General features: G+C 40.5%; 1 protein-coding gene across 3 annotated transcripts in view; it reads left to right on the top strand.

Moving 5' to 3' along the window:
• Positions 1–21,654, top strand: part of cabp4 (calcium binding protein 4) — a 30,508-nt gene that overhangs the window by 5,115 nt on the left and 3,739 nt on the right. For 2 of the 3 annotated variants that reach the window (XM_084931387.1, XM_084931388.1), the window contains exons 3-7: positions 234–335; positions 690–819; positions 9,096–9,126; positions 11,415–11,558; positions 19,360–19,469. In XM_084931387.1, the coding sequence (XP_084787513.1) occupies positions 234–335; positions 690–819; positions 9,096–9,126; positions 11,415–11,558; positions 19,360–19,469 (517 nt within the window). The remainder of the gene's footprint in view (positions 1–233; positions 336–689; positions 820–9,095; positions 9,127–11,414; positions 11,559–19,359; positions 19,470–21,654) is intronic. The other variant, XM_084931389.1, reaches the window with a different exon arrangement.

Consider the following 21,654-nt stretch of genomic DNA (forward strand, 5'->3'; position numbering starts at 1 on the left):
TATGTAACAGTACATAAGCAAATTCAGTAGGAAAAGTAATTCTTGAGAGATTGTCTAGCTGATTTTAAACAGTTTTAAACCTCTCCGGCTCAAATTAAACTTTTTGTTGCTAATGCACAGCCAAGTCCTGCAGTGGTACTTCTGAGTAAAAAAAAATCAGTCAGTATTTATGTTTCTTTTTCTTTAAATAAATAATGGGACTCTAAGTTGATTAAGGCCTCTCTCTTTCCTAGCACATCTCCACGAGTGGGGAGGGCTGCAGCAGCTGGAAGATCACCCGTTGCAGGCAGATTTAAAAACAAGGCCCTTCAGCTCAGCCTCTCCAAGAAATTCTGGTTATTATCGTTCTCTGTTTCTAATCAACATTGATTAGGACAAGGGGAGTGGGACGTGTAGAGTTGTGCACCCAATTATGTGATACATCACCTGAAAAATAAACTTGTAGAGTTTCCAAGTTTCCAAGTTGCCCTCCTGGGAAACACTGCCTTTCTTCCTTTTTTCTGGTGATTGATGTTACCACTCATGTCACCTGACTAGGCCCAAGCAGCTGATGCTGCACGAACAAGGGATGGAAAATATTACCTCAAAGGCACTTAAGTGTATTTGGTAAACTGCTGGAGGGGAAATTATAGACTTGGCTTTTATGATGATAGCTCTCAACAATTGGCGTGCAAATGCACTCTTCACAGCTCAAAGTCCCCCACACCCCAGGGGAAGGGCCCTGAGGAGCAGGGTAGTCGGCGTGGTAAAAGGAGCCTCAGCAACAGCTCAACAGTGGCCGCTGCCTACGTCGCCTACCTTAATAAACTTTTTGGACAGGTCAGTTCATGCATATACACATTAATATAAACAGAACCTGACACTCAATAGTGAAAAATAACAAGGTTTCATTCTGGAGTATGTTTACATTCAGGGGTAACAGCACATTTATATAAAGGGCAAATATAAAATAAACTGAGCAGGTGGTGTGGATTATTAAAAAGTGTAATGTACACAGTCCATATCAGCATGTCCTGGTGATGCTTTTATAGTAAAAATGCCTCTTCATTTAACAGTAACTGCACCTGAATACTGTATGATTGTGTTTGAAGGGAAATCTCGTGGTGCAGACAGGAATAAAAGAGCAGGCACAGAGATGGAGACACAAAAGATCAAAATGGTTAGGACCCCATCACTGAGTGCTTGGCGAGTGATTACTGGAAGTTGCTGCCAGTCACTCGTGAAATTAGTTGCAAAAGAGGGTGCTGCACCAAAGACCTTATGATTGTTTTGATCACCAACTTTTCAAGTAGAGAAACTTGAAAATGTGTGACTCAAACTGGAACTGTTCTCCTTCACTGTAGTGAAGTCATGTCTGGCCACTGAAATCATGGTCAGACACAACATGTTTCAAAAGATGCAACTTTTACTTTGAAAGTGATTCGTTTGAGTTGCGTGGCACTCTTCACATTTTCACAACTACGTAGGGAGCAGTTGGTGAGTGTCTGCATGTTGGTGTCTTCCATGCAAATTACAGGTGGCTCAGCAACTAAACCAATCTCAAAGAGCTTGTAGGTCCAGCATGGTAAACCTCACTGTAACTGCTTACACCTGGCGACAGCCCACAACTATTTGCCAACTGGTGTTGCCCATGGGATCACTCACCAGTCTCTAGATGTAGTGGTCTGTTGTTCAGCAATAGATTTCTCACTGGCTATTAGCAACCGGTGTTAGGGTGTTTTATCCAGTTTTTCTGTGCTGTGGATTTTACACAGTACAAAGTGAAGAGCACCAGAACCCAGCTGCATGACTATCAAGTTAGCCTTTATCTCTACATGGGGCAGACAGGACAGGTGGACAGATCATAAGTTGTTCAAGTCATGTGCTCACTTAAAAAGACCTTTTTGTATAATTCTGAAATGTACATTATTTTTTCAGTTTTTGGTAACTTTACCTTTATATCAATTCAAGCTATTCGTTGGACTTAAACAACTTGAACTGCAATAAATAACTGGAAAAACTGGGGTGTTCTAAAACTTTTAACTGGTAGTATCTGTTGAAAACATGCAGTCATACTGTATGTGCATGTGTATCTCATCTATTCCATGTTTGCTGTCATCATAGTTGTCTTTATCTTACTTTAGCAAGGCTAAATCTATTTTGGCATACGCTTAAATGACCTCTGACTGAATTTGTCATTTGTGGTGCTGATCAAACGCTGTAATTGATTAATGTTATATTCTGCAACCTGAAATACATCGAAAGCAAAACTGAGTTTGATTTTAGACACAAATGATGATAACCAGCCAGTAATAGTTAATATTTTCTTCCACAATCTCCTCCTTTGTCACAGTAACTGCTCAACGTGTACACCAGGGTGTGATATGTCCTTGCCTCATCTCCATCAGTTAAATTTAAAGTTATGCAGCCGAGCAGGAAAATTGCCCTATTTATTTAGCTGATTGTGAGCACTAACAATCAGCTGTATGTATAAACACTGCTTGTGGCTGTTTGCAGTGATCCATAGCGATCCAAAAGCAAATGCTCTGTTTGTAAACCGGTAATTGTTAATGTGGAATAGGTCACATAACCATGGAAAATCAGTATCATTACCAACTGCTATTAATTCAAATATGAAATTGGGACTGTGGGCTGTAATCCATGTCCTTTATGCCTTGGAAAAGAAAAAGGGGGGGGGGGGGGGGGGGAAGCACTCCAATAATTTCACAAATGATTTAATGCCTGGACTCTGTGTCATCTTCCAGTAATGCTCTGCTTGGCTCGGGTTAAGAATTGGCTCTTTTCACGGCTGATACCATGATCCCAGGTCCCAGCAGGATGTTACAGAATATTTCAAAAAATTACAAATGGACATGAGCCAAGAAACGATGCACAAGCATCCTGATTTTTGTTGGAAATATTATCTGATTTACACATGAAGCACTTAAAATCGTAACATACAATGATTTGTTTTGACGTATGCCATGTTCAAGGCTCCTGAACAAATAGTAAAGTTCAGGATTTATTTTATATAACTGAATCACTAAAACCTGATAAGCAGAGAGTCTATTATAATGTTGTTTTTACACAAGATTAGGACTGGTCAGATGTAACAATACTCAGCTATAGTCATTTTGGAGACACATGGTGGAATTAAAGACCACAAAGTACAGCCAATTCAACCCTTTGAAGATTCAATTTGAGTACAATTCTCAGTCATTTCAGGTGTGTACAGAGTAATGATGGGAAGAGTCGGTTCATAATGTTCATGAATATAACTGTGGACATTACTAGTCAGTGTTCCTAATGAGCCAATATCCATGATGCATGAATAGATGACATTAGTGATTTGCCCAGGAGAGGATATCTAATTGTTCTGAGAAAAGTAAACGTTCCCTCGGCAGGATTATAGGCTGCATTAAATTTGTCGTGCAGCTGGTAGATTAGACGGGGAATGCTGGTGTTGCAGATGTTTTCAAGTGTGAGAGCAAAGTTGTCCTTTTCATTAAAAACTGTAACAGAGATGATCCTCCCACAACTGAAACCATAGTCACAGTGAAAATGTATTTGCCACGTCTTGATTTGTTGTATTTTTTGCATATTTGCCACACTTAAATGTTTCAGATCATCAAAAACTTTTAATATTAGACAAAGATAAACCAACTAAATACAAAATGCAGTTTCTGTATGATGACACATCATTATATAATACAAGAAACTCAAAAGTCATTGAGATCTGTCAGTGAAGGAAAGGGTTACAAAGTTATTTCTAGTGTATCCCAGTGAGAGCAACAAAAGGAGAAAATTTAAAACACCCTACCAAAATTACTCCAGGAACACATCCACGACTCATCCAAGAAGTCACAGAAGAACCCAGATCAACATCTGAAGAACTGCAGACCACACTTTGGAAACGTCCAAGAAGAAGACCACTGTTGACCAAAAACAACACAGAGACTCACCTCTGCCCTAAATCAGCTTTATGATCTCCAAGACTTCTCGGAAAATATTTTGTGGACCCACAAAACACAAGTAGAACTTTTTCAAAGGTTTGCATCCCATTACACGTGCATAAAACTAACACAGCATTTGATAAGAAGAACATCACACCAACAGTCAATCATGGTGGCAGTAGTGTGATGGTCTGGGGCCGCGTTGCTGCTTCAGGACCTGGACGTCTTGTTGTAACTGATGGAACCATGAATTCTGCCCTCTACCAGAAAGTCCTGAAGGAGACCCATCAGTTCCTGCTCTGAAGATTATGCAACAGGACAATGATCGAAAGCAAGTCCACCTCTGAGAAAACAAAAGTAGCCTAGTCAAAGTCTGGACTTAGATCATATTGAGATGCTTTAGCATGACCTGAAACAAGCTGTACAATACTGCAGTGTGACTGAAAGAAAACAATTCTGTAAAGAAAAGTGACCCAAATAGTGATGTTAAAGACTCATGGTCGCATTTCATAAATGTCTGATTGCAGTTCTTGATGCCAAGGGTGGCAAAGCCAGTTATTATGTGTAGGAGGCAAATACATATTCACACGGGATAGTTGCCTTTTTCTAGTAGATGAAATCATCATTTAAAAACTTGTATTTACTCGGGTTATCTTTGTCTAATATTACAATTTCTTTGGTGATCTGAAACATTTGGTTGTGAAAAATTATGTGACAAATGTGTTTCAGTAAGTGCCCCAAAATTGCACCATGGACGGCTGGTTACTGGGTTTAAAGGTTGGAGTAAATTGCTCTCTGCTGGAGCCTAAACCAAAAAAACAAAGTCATAGGTTTTCCTCTGTGTTATTTTCCCCCCATCTCCCCAACTGTGTGTCATCATCTCTCCCGTAAAAAGCAAATCTCACTTTTCTACACTGCTAGAAAGCTAGTTTTCTTTTTTTTTTAAGTTGGAAGAATAAAAAACAAAACAAAACCTTGTTTGCAGCTCAGTCCCGACTGTCTGCTGTTTTACAGACTTCCATTTTATAGTCATGGTCAATGGAAAAACTGCTTTCTGTGCCACAGGAGACTCATTTGTGGCAATGCTGAGAGTGGCCACTGAGAAAAATTTTGTGCTAGAGCCGAGCACCAGTTTTTCTCTTTCGCAGTCATAATATTCACTGACTCTGCAGAGGAAAGAGGGCAGAAAGTAAATGCTACAAAATGTACTTTTACTTTACTTATTTTTTGTGAAGCTGGCCTCTGTCACAAGTAATCATATTAAGTTAAAAGGTCATTTAACTGCAAACCACATTGTTTCTCTAACTGCTAGATTAATCTTTAAACACACACATGAGAAGGATTTCCTGAAATTTCCTGAAATGAAACCCACCCCAAGAGGAGCTGTGCGCCTATGAACATTTAAATATGTAGCATAACTCGATCTCCTAATAACTACCCGGACTGTTTCAGAGTTGCAACCCATTTATTGGAAAAGGAAGAACATCTCACCATGACCTTGGGCTACCGCAGACAATTTTGCACTCCTCTCCGACTCACTACGTCACCTGCCATGACTGATCTAGCTTGTTTTACCGTGGCGGTCTAATGTTTGAATTTACAAGTGATGCTTGGACACTGAGGTAGAGAGACCATGTCCTGCAGCCTTCCTCTCAACACAAGTAGCAAGATTCCCTGTCAGCCTTCATCAGATCTAATCGAACAAGCGGCTGGCAGAGAGAAGAAGAAAGACAACTGATACATGTGCACATCAGACAGAAGCACAGTTGAATGCAAAGCAAATCGCACTGTACTCTGTACTGTACACTGTAATGTCACTGCTTTGTGGTTTTTTGAGAGCCTTTTCACTTCGATGCTGATGCATGCTAATGTGAAGCTTCTTCTCACATGTGTACATGCGTCATGCTTACAAAGCAGTGTGCTGCTCAGTGGGCCACATGAAGGCAGACAAAATGAAATGAACCACTAATGGGCTTGTTCTGACGGATGAATTCAGAGCCTGAGTTGCATGCGAACTAATCATTTCTGGATGAAAAAAAAATCTAATTAATATGTTGACCTTGCATGTGAACATGCCTTTTTGTGGATGCAGGATCCTGTGCACAGTGGTGCAGCTCTGCTGGCGCTATTGAGTTTTTGTTTTTTATGCAATGACTATTTTACAACTTAAAAGCATTGTATAAATCACTAGTGCCTTAATGTTTTAAGTAGAGCCCACATTTAGTAATATAACTGGTGCAATTGCATCTTGACGTTGCATTTATGTTACAAATCTCGCTGGCAGTTTTACACAGTGAATAATCATTTGAACGCCTGCCATTCGGCACAGCTTCCAAATAAACGACGGGCGCCTTTTCCTGATGCTATTGTGCACTTGAACGGGATGACCTTGTGTGATTTATGAATTAGACAGGCTGAGTGCCAACACGCATTAAGAAGAAAAATATTGCACTTCTCTTTGCATTTCATTACCCGTGCCGCTCAGATTTCCCTTTTTATCTCTCACTTTTCGAGCATTTAAAAAAATGAACAACTCAAGGTTGAAGAACGGTTTGCCTTCATAAAAGTAGCAGTAGAGTAATGAAAACAGACACTTGATTAAAAGCAAGGGTGAAACTTTAAACAGTAATAGCTCACAAGCAAGGGTGGCATGGGTTCTGGGGTGAAGTATTTTTTATACTTGTAGGTAGGGCTGTTCGATATAACGATATATATCGGATGACGATATAAAAATGTCTATGGTTTCATTTTACGCTATGGTTTGTTTGGTGGTGTCGCAAAATAAAGTGTTTACGGCAATATTTTTTTCATCGTTTTGATGGTCACTGTAGTGGTTATATAATTTCTTAAAGTTCTCTCTTTCTCTTATATTTTATATAACCACACTACAGACGGACAAGCGCCTGTTTTTATGCCTTGTGGTTAGCAACAATGACGGTAACAGCATCGCGTGTCCGCTTGTTCCACATAAACCTTTCACAATAAAGCTCAATATCCTGTTGAGACTTTTCAAAATAAACTGAATCACGTGAAAGAGCAGATTATTTACGGATGAGAATTAAAAAAGAGCCGCCAGGTGCTAAAAAATAAACCTTCGTTTATTTTTAGAACAGGCTTTTCCCCGCAGCACGCCGTGTAATAAATACTCACAAAGAAAACAGCGGCCTTTACAACTTATGTCTAAAAATGTATAGTTTCATGCATCGGTTAAAACACTCGACTCCAGCTACATGACGCGCAGCTGGAAACACTTCCCGCAAGTCGAGATTCACAGAATTTACAGAAAATGTTACATTTTTGTGATTTATATCGTTATCGGATGATAGAATTCTTGTATCGGGATATGAGATTTTGGTCATATCGCACAGCCCTACTTGTAGAATATGGAACTAATTAGAAGCAACTGAAATTCAACAGTGTCTCTCTTCTGTATGATACGCAGTATTTTTTCTCTACCCCTTTTTTTCTGAACTGAGCGGTTTCTGTTATAATTCAGGCCTGCTTATAGAACAAAATGACTGAGTGTGCAGCAGAAATTAGTGAGGGTGGTCTGTGCCTATGTAGCTACGCCTGGAAAGTCTTGAAAAGATAGTGTGTTGTACAGCTCACTCCATGCCCTTTCATTTAATGATGGTTTCTTGAATTTTTTTATGTCTACTTTGACCTTGAGTACTAACAAGGAAAGCAAGGGTCAAATGCTAAGACATCCAGCCCCTTATGCCCCCCAAGCCCCAGTATATTATTGTTTGAAGTGAAGTTTGAAGATGATCCATAAAAAATTGTGGGAGGCAAGAAATATTCAAGTGAATAGTTATTTCATCATTTTTGTACTGAGCCTTACCAATCCCAAGTCAAAGTATTGAAACACAAGCTCACAGCAAATCAGCCAACATTTGTTCTGTACGTAATCAAAGTTTTTAGAAGCTGCCATCTCAGTCTTGTTTCTTTGAACTTAGAGATATCCTCGGGCTTCTGGTGTCTTTTTGCTAAGCAGCATTTCCATATGTCAGTCTCCATTGCTCTGTAAGATGACTGAGTTAGCATGTTTCTTGCTTCCCCCCCCCCCGTGGACAATGCTTTTGCAGTAGAGTTGCACACTATTTGCAAGCCCTCGAGTCAAAACACTGTGCCGCAACCATCTCGCTAAGGACACATCATCTCAGTGCATCTACAGGATGATTAATGACATTTCAGTGTGATCTTTTAATATCTAAGCTCTTTTTTATGCAAATTCAAATCAGCACATGTTTGCAAATGTGCTAATTAGAACACTCTCTCAAGGGCTAAAGCATGTGATATGTGACTATTAAGTTGTTGTTTTTTTCAAGGGCTTACATATTGTAGTGTGTGATGGATTCTTGCAAAACTGCCAAACCACAAAGCCCATCCTTTTAAGTCTGCATTTCTTGCCTACGGATATGTATTCCAAGTCATTTCCAAGTTATAATGTCTTTTCATTAAAACTGCCTGTTTGTAGCCAAACATATAACATCATATTACTATTTTAAGCCATCAGCACACCTAAATTTCACTGTCATCTATTATTCTTAATGACTAGGTGGAGATTTTGTTCCTAGCTTCTAGCTTTGCCTCACTCTGAAAATATGGAAATGTTAGAGGGAAAAAAAGGAGAAAAAGAGATCACCCTGAGCAATTGTCAAAACAAGGCAGAGAATACTGAATGTTTCACACGCGGCTATATGCAAATTATATATCTTGTGTCAAGTGTGTGTGTGTGTATGTGTGTGTGTGTGTGTGTGCGCATGTGTATTTTTGCTTAAGCGTACCTGTGTTTCTTTGTGACAGTGCAAAGTTTCTGCAGCTCACTGTTATGTTATGGCTGTGCATGGGTGTACATTCACACAATGCTGGGTCTCCCTCAAGATGCCGTGTTTGTGTATGTACGCGCGCGTACACTGGCGTGTCATTTTGCAAATTAGCAAGACATGTCGCTGGGTTAAATCCCATTAGAGTTTACTGTCAGCATGCAGCAGCAGTGCTGACATGATATGCATGTTATTCTAATTTAGTAGTCAAAAACAGATGATCACTGGGATGATTCTCAGGAGAATTCACAGTTTTAAAGCCAGCCTGATTTCACATCCCCCATTCTGATACTGTTGTAATCATTTCTACTGTTGTTTTCTTTCCTCTGCTGTGCAGGAGAGGCAGCTGATGCCACTGGAGATAGATGGTAAGATGTTGTTGAAGGTGTAATTGCAATGCAAGCACATGATAAATTACTAGTCAATACACACACCAGAGTATTTAACTCTAGACAAGATGGCAATACTTCTACAAGAGGCACCACCTTACTATACAAAATTCCGTGAATCTTCAAAGTGTTCACATCCCACGGTGTCAAATATTCCCTTTCTAACTGAAGATAATTTATTGGAATTTCAGGAGTGGGACTACATCTCTACCCATGCCCCTTCCGGTTCTCTATCTATATGTGACACCCAAAAATCCCCCAAATATTTTTCTATTAAGGATTTAGACTTAACTTAGCCCACTATTATTCAACTCGTGCATATCTAAACGTCAAAAATTTCTGGCACAAGGATGCCAGTTTCTCTTTTTTGCAAAGTGCAGAAGCAAAATTTTGGCTGTCAGGTTCTTTCTTCTCTATCCCGCCTTCGCAAAATGCAGCAGGAAGCTTTTCCCCCACTGGGATGCCAGTTTTCTTCTCAAATACTGGTCATTTGCAAACACAGCAGTAAACATTCCTTACACTCCATACCTTTGCAGACCTTTCTGGCACCAGGTGCTGTTTTCTCTGCCATCTGTCCATCATTCGCAAAATGCAGAAACAATGAACATTACTGGCACCGGGTTGCCAGTTTCTTGCTCCACTATCTCTCCTTTCCAAAAAACAGTGCAGATAGTGCTGAGATAAAATTCTTTTTAGAGCACCGGGATGCCATTTCTACCCCATTGTTTCCTCCTTTGCAAAATGGAGTTGCAAACCTCTTGGCACTGGGATGCCAGTTTGTTTCTACACTACCCCTTTTCTGCAAAGTTCAACACCTATCCTTCATGGCACGAGGGTGCCAGGGCAGCTTCCATTAACACGTGACCAGGTTTTACACCTCAAGCCCCTTCTTTACAACCAAATGATGTTCATTCCTCCCTGGACACAGCAATTTTTCCTCCCAATCTACTGGTTCCAAGCATTCCTACCAGTTGTATTTTTGCAACAGTGTTTGACCTTTGTAATGCACAGTCATTTTTGCTTCCGGGGGATGCCTTCTTTGGGGATCTGCCCAGCGTGGGAAGCACCACCAGTCTCCTCTGAGGCCTTCCCCAAACCGCAGCCTCAATTTACATTTAAGCCATCTGCCATTAAATACTAGACATGCTGTCAAACCTAAGATGAGAATGTTATCCCAGCTAGTAAAAAGATACAGTGTCCGTGTTATGGTGCTGGGGCTGCTGCAGCTTCAGGCACCGAGTCGACCTCTAAAAAATGCACATTTTTGAGATTGAACTGGTGGTGAAGTGTATCACAATTTTGTCAGGTTTAGCAAAAGATCGTGGTTTGGGCTTAAATATTATTTTTCACAAGATTCATGCTGAAAAATGATGGTTTCTTTGTGCTATAAATCTGATGTCATGTGCTTCCTTTTTAAACATCCATATGTGACAACCTGGGAGTGAGAGATGTGTTTCAATATTGCTTAAATTCTGTGTCACCACACTGACACCAAAGGGGAAGACTATTATTTAACATGTATTCCGAGTTTGGGCTACACCTCAGAATACATTTATTTATTTATGTTTTGTAATTATTTACTTCAGATGTGCTGCTCTTTGTTCACTAATCCTGCTGGAAACAGGCAACAAATGATCAATTCTTTGTACCAAAGTCATACACATTTAACCTACATTAAGAGCTAGTTTCCCAGACAGTGATCTAGTCAGCAGGCTCTACATTAAACAGTGCGAAACTAGACCTACCTGCATGTTGGAAAAATTGAGCCAGTGTACAAGTGCCTTAAACCTGCATTCTATCTGAAGGCCAGCAGATGCCGATAGCAAGTGGCAAAAAATCCTATAGAAGTCTACAGGAAAATGACTCTCTGTCCTGACCTCTGTAAACACTTTACAGAATAGTTTCAGTCAATAGACTCAGTCACTCATTCTGGGTCGTACTGTCTATTTTGGCTGGAGGATTCTGTGGTATGAAAGAACACACTCCACAGACTCTCTTTCCTTGATGGAAGATCTGTCTGTGGGATTGAGGAGATCCTCAAAATATCCTTTTCATTAGTTCATCAGTGTTACATTCCCACCATATTGCCAGAATCTCCTTGAAAGTGCAATAACTTTGCATTTTGTACAATACAATAAGTATTGTACAAAAGCTCAGACTTCTGCTTGTATCTGTGCGTGTGGGTGTGTGCATGCACGCTTGACTCTTGGGAAAACCCAACTTTACGGTTTGCTGCAATCGATGGAATTTGTTTATGTGTCTGTCAGAGCTTCAGGAGGCCTTTAAGGAATTTGACTATGATGCGGATGGCTTCATCCATTACAAAGACATCGCAGACTGCATGAGGACCATGGGCTACATGCCTACAGAGATGGAGCTCATTGAGATCATCCAGCAAATCAAGATGAAATGTAAGTATTTATCTTGCAGTGTGCATCTATAAAGACCCATTTCTCCCTAAGAGGCTAAAGCACGCGTGCATAATTGATGGATCTTTCAGTAGAGTGCAGGTGTGAATGTGTGAGTCGTGTGTCTGCACAAACCCACGTGCTTGTGTTCTTTCCTGTGAGTCCTTGAGGACCTCATGTTTGCCTTTGGAGTTGGGGACATTCAAGACGTTTTAGCAAGCTGATTAATGGTCCTCACGCTGCAGGTGCTGGGGGTGTACGAGTGTTAGTCTACATGTAGAAGTGTGTGTTTACACTTAATCTTTCTCCCGCTGCCCTTAATGTTGTTTGCCTCTGCCTTCTTTTCTGAACAATCGAGAAGCAGATATGTGTGTGGTAAGTGTTGAAAGTTTAAGGTGAATCATCTTTGCAGCTAGAATTTGCCATAGCCTGGAGTGAAGCAAACTGTAACACCTACCCGATGTCAAAACAACTTTGTTCAGAAAATCTAAAGGGTTCTGTTAAGACTATACGCAAAATTCAGTGGACGGCCAGGATTTTTCCACACAGATCATGCTACTATCTGCAATTATTAGGATTGTCATAATATTTACTATTGTATGCTTTGAAGCCCAATATCAGCACACCTGCACATCATGAGAACTCTTGTTTTCATGTTTGTGTATGGCATTATTTGAGCAGATTATATTTCTCCATAAATAAGAAGCATCATAATTATTCTCCTATAAATAGAACATCATATTTATCTGCAATAACACAAGATAATATGTATAACAATTCAATTAATTGCATTCACTCTGATGATGTGTGTTTTTCTTGAGTTTTAATTGGCTCCCACTGAATGCATGTGAAAGGCAAGAAAAAAGATGCAGTGAGGAAGGAAACGTTAATCCTCTAAACCATGATCTGAGGTAACATTCATTTCTGATGACCGCAATATAGCTCGACCAGCTAAGTTAGTTTTTAGAGCTGTGGGGTGACTCCTGGTAGAGTATGCTTCATGTTTTATGCACTGTACAATAATGTCAAGCAGCAAACTGATAAAATGCACAAGAACCACTTACTCTGAACAGTAACAACCCACATGAAAGTATCCGTCTTATCTTACCTTCACCTTTGCCTGCACAAGTGACCAAACAAACAGTTCAATCTTTACTAGGAAAAGTGAAGCGCTAATGTCAGATCAGCTACAGATCATTAAAGGACACACATTTACCAGCAAATGTCATTTCAGTCCATTAAAATACCACCATGCTCCTTGCTCTTTCTTTCTTTTTCCCCTGTTGATGTTCACAACCGAAGCTCAGCCTTCCAGCAGCCAAAACAATGAGAAAAAAATGCATTACATATTTCCACAGAGACACAGTTTTCTTGTTTTTATTGTTAAAAAAAACATATTATGTAAGTGTTTTTATTGCAAAATTGGATGACTCAATATCATTACGGCAGAAAACTTTGATATTTCCTTTCTGTATTTGTATGTAGCTGCTTTTCAAAATAGTCTTGCCTCTGGAATTATTTTAAAATACTAGTGTGACTCAGTGCAGAGCAACCAGAAAAATATGAATGAATGAATGAATGAATGAAAAGATGCACCATATGGACAAAAGTATTAGGCCACACCTCTTAATCTTTGAATTCAGGTGTTTCCAGTCCACGCAGTCTGTCTTTACAAACATTTGTGAAAGAATGGGTTTCTTTTACTGAGCAGTAAAGTAACCGGATGTCATCTCTGTAAGCAGGCATTTAGTGAATTTCCTAAATACCCCACAATCAACTGGAAGTGGAAGCTATTTCAAGACCATGTGGCAGTAGCAGTCCATGTAAAGTTACACAGCCAGGTCCTTGGATAGTGTGTAAAAGTCGGCAACGCTCTGCTGACTCAATTACTACAGAGCTCCAAACCTCCTCTGTCATTAAGATCAGCACAAAGACTGTGTGCCATGAGCTTCATGACATGGTTTCCATGGCCTAGCAGCTCCTGTAGATGTAATATGTGGGTGGGCCATTACTTTTGTCCTAATAGATAATAAGAATAATACTGGACTGTGAGTCAGTAGCAACTTCACCACACCTGATCCAATAAAGCTGGGGTTTTTTTCAGCTGTGATCCTCAGGGACCAGAGTGCAGCTGGCTTCCTCTCCTATACCAGATAGTAAATTAGGTTCACCCGGTGTCCCCAGTGTAAATAATATCCTGATTAGATTCTTAGAATGACACCAACAAGGATATTGTTGTGGCAACGTAAACCTCGCTCTCATGAATATCTCCATCTAATGTGCACCCCTGCAAAAAGTAAAACTCATGCAGCAAATACAGCTAAACATGTAAAGGGGAAAAAATGCCTCGCGCTTTAATCACTACTGTCACAAGGTGTAAAACTGCAGCCATGAAAAGGGTGACTCACATGTGAAGCTTTGCACATCCGTATATAACAAGAACCAGAAAACAGATAAAGTGATGCCTCACACAGTGTAGAGAAACATTTTCCATCTGTAGCTAAAAGGAAAACCTTAAGAGAAATATTGAGCACACCAGGCCTTTAGAGGTTGCAGCTGTGTGTTATATTTTATGCCGTGTCTCATACTCTGTGTTGAGTGTGGCTTTGGTGTGATCACTAAGGTACTGTCAGCTTTTAGATATTCTAAGCTCGTCCTCTGTAGTGTAATCCCTCTAGATTGATTATGAAATTCATCCACTTTTTTTTCGAGAACAACTATTACACTATCAATTAAAAATAATCATAATCTCCTAAGGCTTTTGGTGGAGTTTCCTCAACCCTGTGATCTCAGACTGACCCACTTAAGGCTCAGAAATTCTTCAAGGCTGTGTCAGGAATCCCCCAGACAGCTGCTTCACAAGGGTAAAGCCAGTCAGCCAAAAAATATACTTTACCTTGAGGCAAGCATGAAAATCCTTTACCAACCCGAAAATCAGAGAATTAATTGCTAAAAGTAGGTTTTATGTAAAAATCCAGCCCCTGCTATTGTGATAGGCAGCGGTTTTATCCATTAGCCTCATGATTCAGCATCATTTAGATCGTTTTCCATCCGGTCAGTTTGTTGTGATTCTCTCTCTCAGCAGACTCAGAGTACTGATTAAATTTTTGAACCGCAAAATGACCACGTGGCTTCTTTGAAAGAGCCTTTTCCGTCCAACAAGATCCAGATAATGAAAGAAGGCAAAGCCTACTGGTCCACACTATCAAATAAGCCTGTCTTTTGTCGAACTAATAACACGAGCCATCCCACTGTATCAGTCTGTTTTGATATTTACCATGGAGAGCAATCAAACTGGCTGAGGAAGTCAACAGAGTGAGCACACGAGGCTGAACGCACAGCAGCATCCATGCACTGAGGATGTTTGTAAAAATTTTCATAACTTAAATTACGTTAGGCCAGCTATACACTTATGTAAATATTGTGGTCTCTGGAAAAAATACAATTGACAGCTACAGCTTTGTATCCAGGTCTCTTAAAACAGCCATGCTATCAAGTAAAAATGTCTGCGGTTTTGCATTGGTTGATAGTGTGGGTCCCAGCTGTTCCGTGTCAATATACCTTAATAAGGAAAGATCATTTGAGGAAATAAAAATGAACATGATTTATTGAGATACAGAATTTAAATAAAACCTACCTGGTGATTAGACTCAGGTGAATGGTCACAGTAGGGCAAATACCGAGAAATGATAGAAATAAGACAGGATTCCTTGAAGTCTAAAGGTGGTGAAGATGATGATGGAGGCTTGGATGGGGCGGGTAGCACGAATGCGAGTCTGAAAGGCAGAATGACAGAAGAGCAATGAGATTTAAAGCACACAGAATGGAGGCTGATTGGCTCGGAGACGGTGGGCAAGAAAATGGTTGGACTAGAGTAATGATGCCACCACTGAGTTTGACAGCGTGAGAAACAGCCAGGAAAGCTGGAAGATGAGCGAAAACAGATCTTCCTTTGACCAGTCTAAGGAGCTTGGAAAGAAAAGCGTCTGGACTTCTTTAAGTTGCTTGAAGACGTTTCACCTCTCATCTGAGAAGCTTCTTCGATTCTAGGGTCATTTAAGCCCTGTGGGAGTTTCCCCCCAAAGAGGGACAAAAGGACCCCCTGATGATCCTCTACCTAATCACATGAGCCAAGGTGTGAAAACGGGTGTGGGTCACAAGCAGACAGGGTTTCGGGTGAGCTGATTGTGAAACCTAGCCCCACCCTATCATGTGATTTCCTGAGGTCAGATGGCCCAGGATGTGAGTGGGCGTTAAGGCGTCTGGGAAGGGATCTCAAAACTGGATTATAGATGGCAGACAGTTGGTGTTGTAAACCACCGCCTCTGTTCAAAGATGGTCGCTCACAGTGGACATAGATGGCTTCTTTCACTCCTCTTTCAAAGCATCTGTCCTCTCTGTCCAAAATGTGAACACTGGCATCCTCGAAAGAGTGTCCTTTATCCTTTAGATGCAGATGGACTGCTGAGTCTTGTCCTGTGGAGGTGGCTCTTCTATGTTGTGCCATGCGCTTGTGAAGTGGCTGTTTGGTCTCTCTGATGTAGAGGTCTGGGCATTCCTCGCTGCACTGTACAGCATACACCACATTGTTAAGTTTGTATTTAGGAGTTTTTGTCTGAGTGTGTCGCTGGGTCTGAAATGCACTGGGATGTCGTGCTTGGAGAAAACACTCCACCATTTGACCCTAGAATTGAAGAAGCTTCTCGGATGAGAGGTGAAACGTCTTCAAGCAACCTGAAGAAGTCCAGACGCTTTTCTTTCCAAGCTCCTTAGACCACAATGACCTGGATGACTGAGAACCTTCACAGCCATATTCCTTTGACCAGCCTTTTAACTTTAATCTCATTTCTCCAAGCTCAACCAGTCTTGCTTCTTTTATCTAAGAAATACTGAAAAAGGTCAAACTAATACTATTGGCTAATAACTTGGAACTCTTGGTAAATTCTATTAGAAAATTTCCTCCTGTCTCTTTTAATGTAATTCAGTCTTTACCTGCATTCCCAAGTCCTTCTTTGTCTGTCTTCAACTGGTCCAAAATGCAGGAGCAAAGCCCCAAACAAAAACTAGCCAGCACTGATCCCTTTCAGTTCAGTATTTTCAACCCAGAATCCTCGCATACAAGGTCTTGATTAATCAGGCCCCATCTTATCTTAAAGATCTCGTAATACCATATCACCCTAGTGAGCGCTTTGCTCTCAGACTGCAGGCTTACTTGTGGTTCCTTGGATATTTAAAAGTAGAATGGGAGGCAGACCCCTCAGGCCCGTTTTCTGTGGAACCAGCTCCCAGTTTGGATATGGGAGACAGACATGCTTCCTATGTTTAAGATTCGATTTAAAACTTTACTTTTTAATAAAGCATATAGTTAGGGGTGGATCAGGTGACCCTGAACCCTTGTTCTTGTGCCCTGTCTTCCTCCCCTCTTGGCTCTGTTGGAGGTTTCTTTCTGTTAAAAGGGAGTTTTTCCTTCCTACTGTTGCCAAAGTGCTTACTCATAGGGGGTTGTTGGTTATTGTTTGTCTCCAATATTGTCGGGTCTTTACTTAACAGTGCAACAGCTTGAGGAGACTGTTGTTGTGATGTGGCGCTTTATGAATAAAACTAAATTGAATTGTGTTCATTTTTAATTTTTATGACATGATTTTACATATGAAGGGCTCCATGCGCAGGCTCCTGTGTACAAAGCAGACCTGTCCCTGATCGTCTGATCATCTGACTCAGTTCAGTTCAGCGTTCTTATTTTAAATCCAGAGGCGTCCACGCTTTTGAGGTTGCACCACCTAAACTGTAACACATGCTCCCTCAGCCTGTCAGGTCAGTTAAATGTTTAATAAAATAAAATCTTTTTTTCTTTTTCAGACATTTGTGGGAAAATGTTTTTTATAGAACATATAGCTCTTTTATAGGTTATTTCTCCTCCCATTATTTCTGGCTATAGTTCTTATCTAATGGAAGTGTGGTTGTACAAATGAAGGGAAGACTGAGACAATATATACATGCACAGAGGATATTGAGGTAACAGGCAACAGATGTGGAGATGGCTGAAAATTAATCACAGACTAATGAGACACGGGGAGCAAAACTGAACATAACGCACACGAGACACAGGCTACCAAAACAAAACAGGACGTAACAGAACATGGGCTGGACTCTGACACAGACACGTAAACAAATACAGAGAGAACAGACTCAGGGACAGGAGACAGGACTGGCACTGAGACCTGGACAAAGACACACAAGCTTTTTGCAGACAGAAGACAAAAACCCAGACCTCAGACAGATGGCAAAACTGAGACGAGACTGGAACAGACTGAACAAAAAAGGGAACAAACCAGGAAGCGTGACTAGATAGACTATATAGTGCCAAATCACAACAACTGTCAACTTAAGGTAAGGGCACTACAATAATGCAGAGAAAAAAAAACCAAATTAGATGAACCTCTATGAGCAGGAACTCGGTGATAGTCAGAAGACAGGACACTGAAGCATGCTACTGCTGGTAAAGAGGATTAAAAAGAGTTTGGCTGAAATGTATGTCTATAATTGGCTTACAGTGCTAAAGCCAAGTTTCCAGTCTCTGTCTGTGTGGATTTTTTATTTTTTATTTTTTTAAACTGCCATACATGGAGAAGTATCCTGTTGGAGCTTTAGCTTTGTTTGAACAAGTTATTTCCCTTTCACTCAACATCAGACTCCAGTCCATAGACCAGCCATAAGTGAAAATTACAGCAAATGTCCACTTTTCACTAGAAAGTGGGGGTGAACCTAGCACCACGTGGTCATCTAATCAGAGCAGGTGATGAGGACTAATGCTGGTTTTAAATGGGACATGCTTTCCAAATGTGCACCATCTTTGGCAGGCTGGTCAGTCAGGTCAGCCAAAAACAGAGCTAAACGAAGACTGATTTTAAGTTAAAGCCACCGAGTCTCTAGCAGCGGGCCTTAAAGCCAAACACATTGCCCAAAAAAATCGACTAAGTATGATATCTACAAAAAAGTCACCAAAATTCTCACAAGATGTTGATCAATAAATATTTCATGTGCCCGTAACACCTACACTTTTAAAAAAATTAAATGTGCCAAATGGGAGAGGGTCTGGAGAAGCCGGGGAGAACATTATAGTCCCTGTAAAGTTGTTCAGCATGACCAGTTTGGTGGTGGGTCAGTGATGGTCTGGTGACACATATGCATCGAGGGACGCACAGACCTCTACAGGCACCAGCACCCTGACTACCATTAGGTATCAGAATGACATCCTTAGACCAATTTTTAGACTGGTGGAGTGGGTCCCATCGTTCCTCCTCCGACAATGCCTGACTTTATGTGGCGAGAGTATGCAGAGAGTTCCTGGAGCATGAACGAGTTGATACCATTAACTGGTACCCATATTTGGCTAACCTAAATCCATTAGAATACCTCTGGGACTGCTTCAGTCTGTTTTAGTCCATCCAGCAATGAAATTTGGTCAAAATGGACTAGCTTGCCACGTCATGTTTCTACTTTGATTTTTGGGCTGTCTGGATGTGGGTTGATCATTTTCATTTCCAGCAAACGATGTGGCATCCTTTCATTCCTAACACATCACCCAGTCTGTGTCAGTATAGATATCCAGCATGATTTTCTTCCCCATTGATCTGATGTATTTTCAAAATGTTCCTTCCTCGTTCCCGGCTTTTTTGAACAGTGTATGTGCACCACAGCCTCACAAGGAAAGCACACAAAGTAACTCTTGACAGTCTTTCTGTGCATATCTCCGAATGTGTGTGTCCACGTGAATGTGTGTGTGTCCTCTGTCTTTCTACAGGGGGTGGTCATGTAGACTTTGATGATTTCTGTGAGCTAATGGGGCCGAGGATGGTGGCTGAGACAGCTCATATGGTCGGGCTGAAAGAGCTCCGCTGTGCCTTCAAACAGGTAAAAAGGTCTCCAGCCAGAAAGTGTAAAAAAATATTCCTTTAAGCAAGTAAATTAGACCCAGTACTGACAGTTTTTTGAAGTGTGCGACCTTTCTTTAAAGATTGCCAAGAACTGTGTGACTCTTACCTGTAATAAAGGCTGAGGGGAGAGGGCTTTCTATGTAAGAATACAGAAGAAAAGGGAGAAAGAAAAGTATTTCTATCAATGAGATTTTCAGGCAGTCTGGTTTACACTGTCCAGAGACCCACAGCTTATACTCTAAATACACTTCTTCGTGCCACCTGTAATTGTTCTCAGCGGAGTTGCCTTGAAATGCTGCGGTGCCTCGTTGACATGGGAAATATTTATTGAGTCGTTTCCTTTGACACGAACACAGAAGCAGGTACGACAGCGGCTCAGGGACCTCGTGTGACGTCGGTTGTGGCCGAGCAAAACAAACGCGACGATGTTGATGATGTTATTTGTAAGCACAGCTTTGCACACCTGGGTTCATCCCATTACCACATTACAGAATGATAGGTTTTTAATGGGTACCACAAAACAGACAGCACCGATAATGTGCTCTTAATGATTTCAACTGAGAACACATCAGCGTGTACATCAGGCCACTGAGATTCATTTATCTGTGTTGTAAATTTAGCCTCCTGTTTTGTTTTTTTTCTCGCTCTTTTTTCTCTGTTATGAAAAGCAAGAGAGAAATTGGATATGAGCTGCCATTTGGAAATTATTTTTGAAGCTTTTTAATAAATACAGTATGCGGATACATTCAAATGCCAAATAACATATAGTTTGCAGCCAAGCCCATAACATTTTGGACAACGATATAATTCTTGTAGTTTTGCCTCCCAAATCTCTTGAATTTACCAAAAGTATTGTATTAATTCTTTATGAGTTAAAGACATTTTTAGTGATAGTTCCCCCATTTTCAGAGGCTTAAAATTTATTGGTCATTTCATGTCATGACAAATTAAGCAGATTCAAGATCTGGAGTTGATTCCAAATGATTCAATTATGCTGAAAAATACAAATGTTCTGCAGCACTATATACATATGGACAGTATTAACAGAAATAAATGTAAAATGTACAAATATACAATCTGGTGTAAAAAACTAAATATGTAAATAAATAGTGTTGTGTATATACAGTTCGGGTTATTGCACATAGAATTTAGTATTGCACAGTGGTGGTTTATAGAGGGAAATGGGGAAATGAAGGGGTGGGACTGTGTTATCGGTGCGTGTATGAGTTAAGGTTGGTTATGGCCTTTCGGAAGAAACTGTTCTTGAGTCTGCGGAAACTGTTCTTGAGAAACTGTGAGAGAGATGAATGAATGTACTGGGCAGCTCAGTTACAACAAAGACCACAGAAAACAATCAAAGTGGATGATCACAGAATTATTTCAATTATTACAAAAAGCCTTCATGACATTCAACCAAGTCAAAAACCCTCTGGAGAAGGTGGATGTGAATGTAAATACACAAAGGTAAAACCCACTGACTCAAGAAAAGAAGGCAAGACTGACATTAAATAACCATCGCTTCAATTTATTTTTGTGCTGTAGGACTGTTAGGGTTAAAAACTGGTTTAAAGTTTGAAGTCTGCACTTTGGACACAGGAGACTCAGGGAGGCTGCGAAGTCATCTTAAACTGGTGATTTGGATGGGCCGGTGGGTCTGTTGACTCCAGAGGGCTGATTTCTAAACGGTTATTGTTATGATTTTGTTAAACTCCTGTGGTTAAACCTCAGACAGATTTTGATGTTTGAATTCAAATTCACTGTCGGTGTATGCAGGGAAAACTGCAAAAATACATATCGTTATCCACTCGTGGGCCCTGGTGTATGTTATGAATGACTCCTCTGTTTCACCTTTGACTCATTACCATTGCTGTCAGAAACCAGAAATTCCAGCTCTGGTGTTTGAATCAATTTGTGGAGAATAGGACATTAGCTCTCACCTTTTCTGAATAGAGAGCTTCAAAACTCAGGCTGAACAAATGAGAAATCATTTCAGCTCATTCTAACTTAGAGTCTCTTCAAAAGCCTTTCTCAACTACTAACTTTTCGTGAGTCAGCGCTGAACCATCTGCACATTCAAGCTGTTTTCAAACTCCCAGGGAGCTCACGCAGCCAATCTGCATCCACATACTTGATGCAAAACTCAATTTCAACTTTTATTGTTT

This window comes from Perissodus microlepis, chromosome 6 (genome assembly GCF_051167445.1).
Source record: "Perissodus microlepis isolate ML-2025 ecotype Zambia chromosome 6, ASM5116744v1, whole genome shotgun sequence".
Classification (NCBI taxonomy): domain Eukaryota; kingdom Metazoa; phylum Chordata; class Actinopteri; order Cichliformes; family Cichlidae; genus Perissodus; species Perissodus microlepis.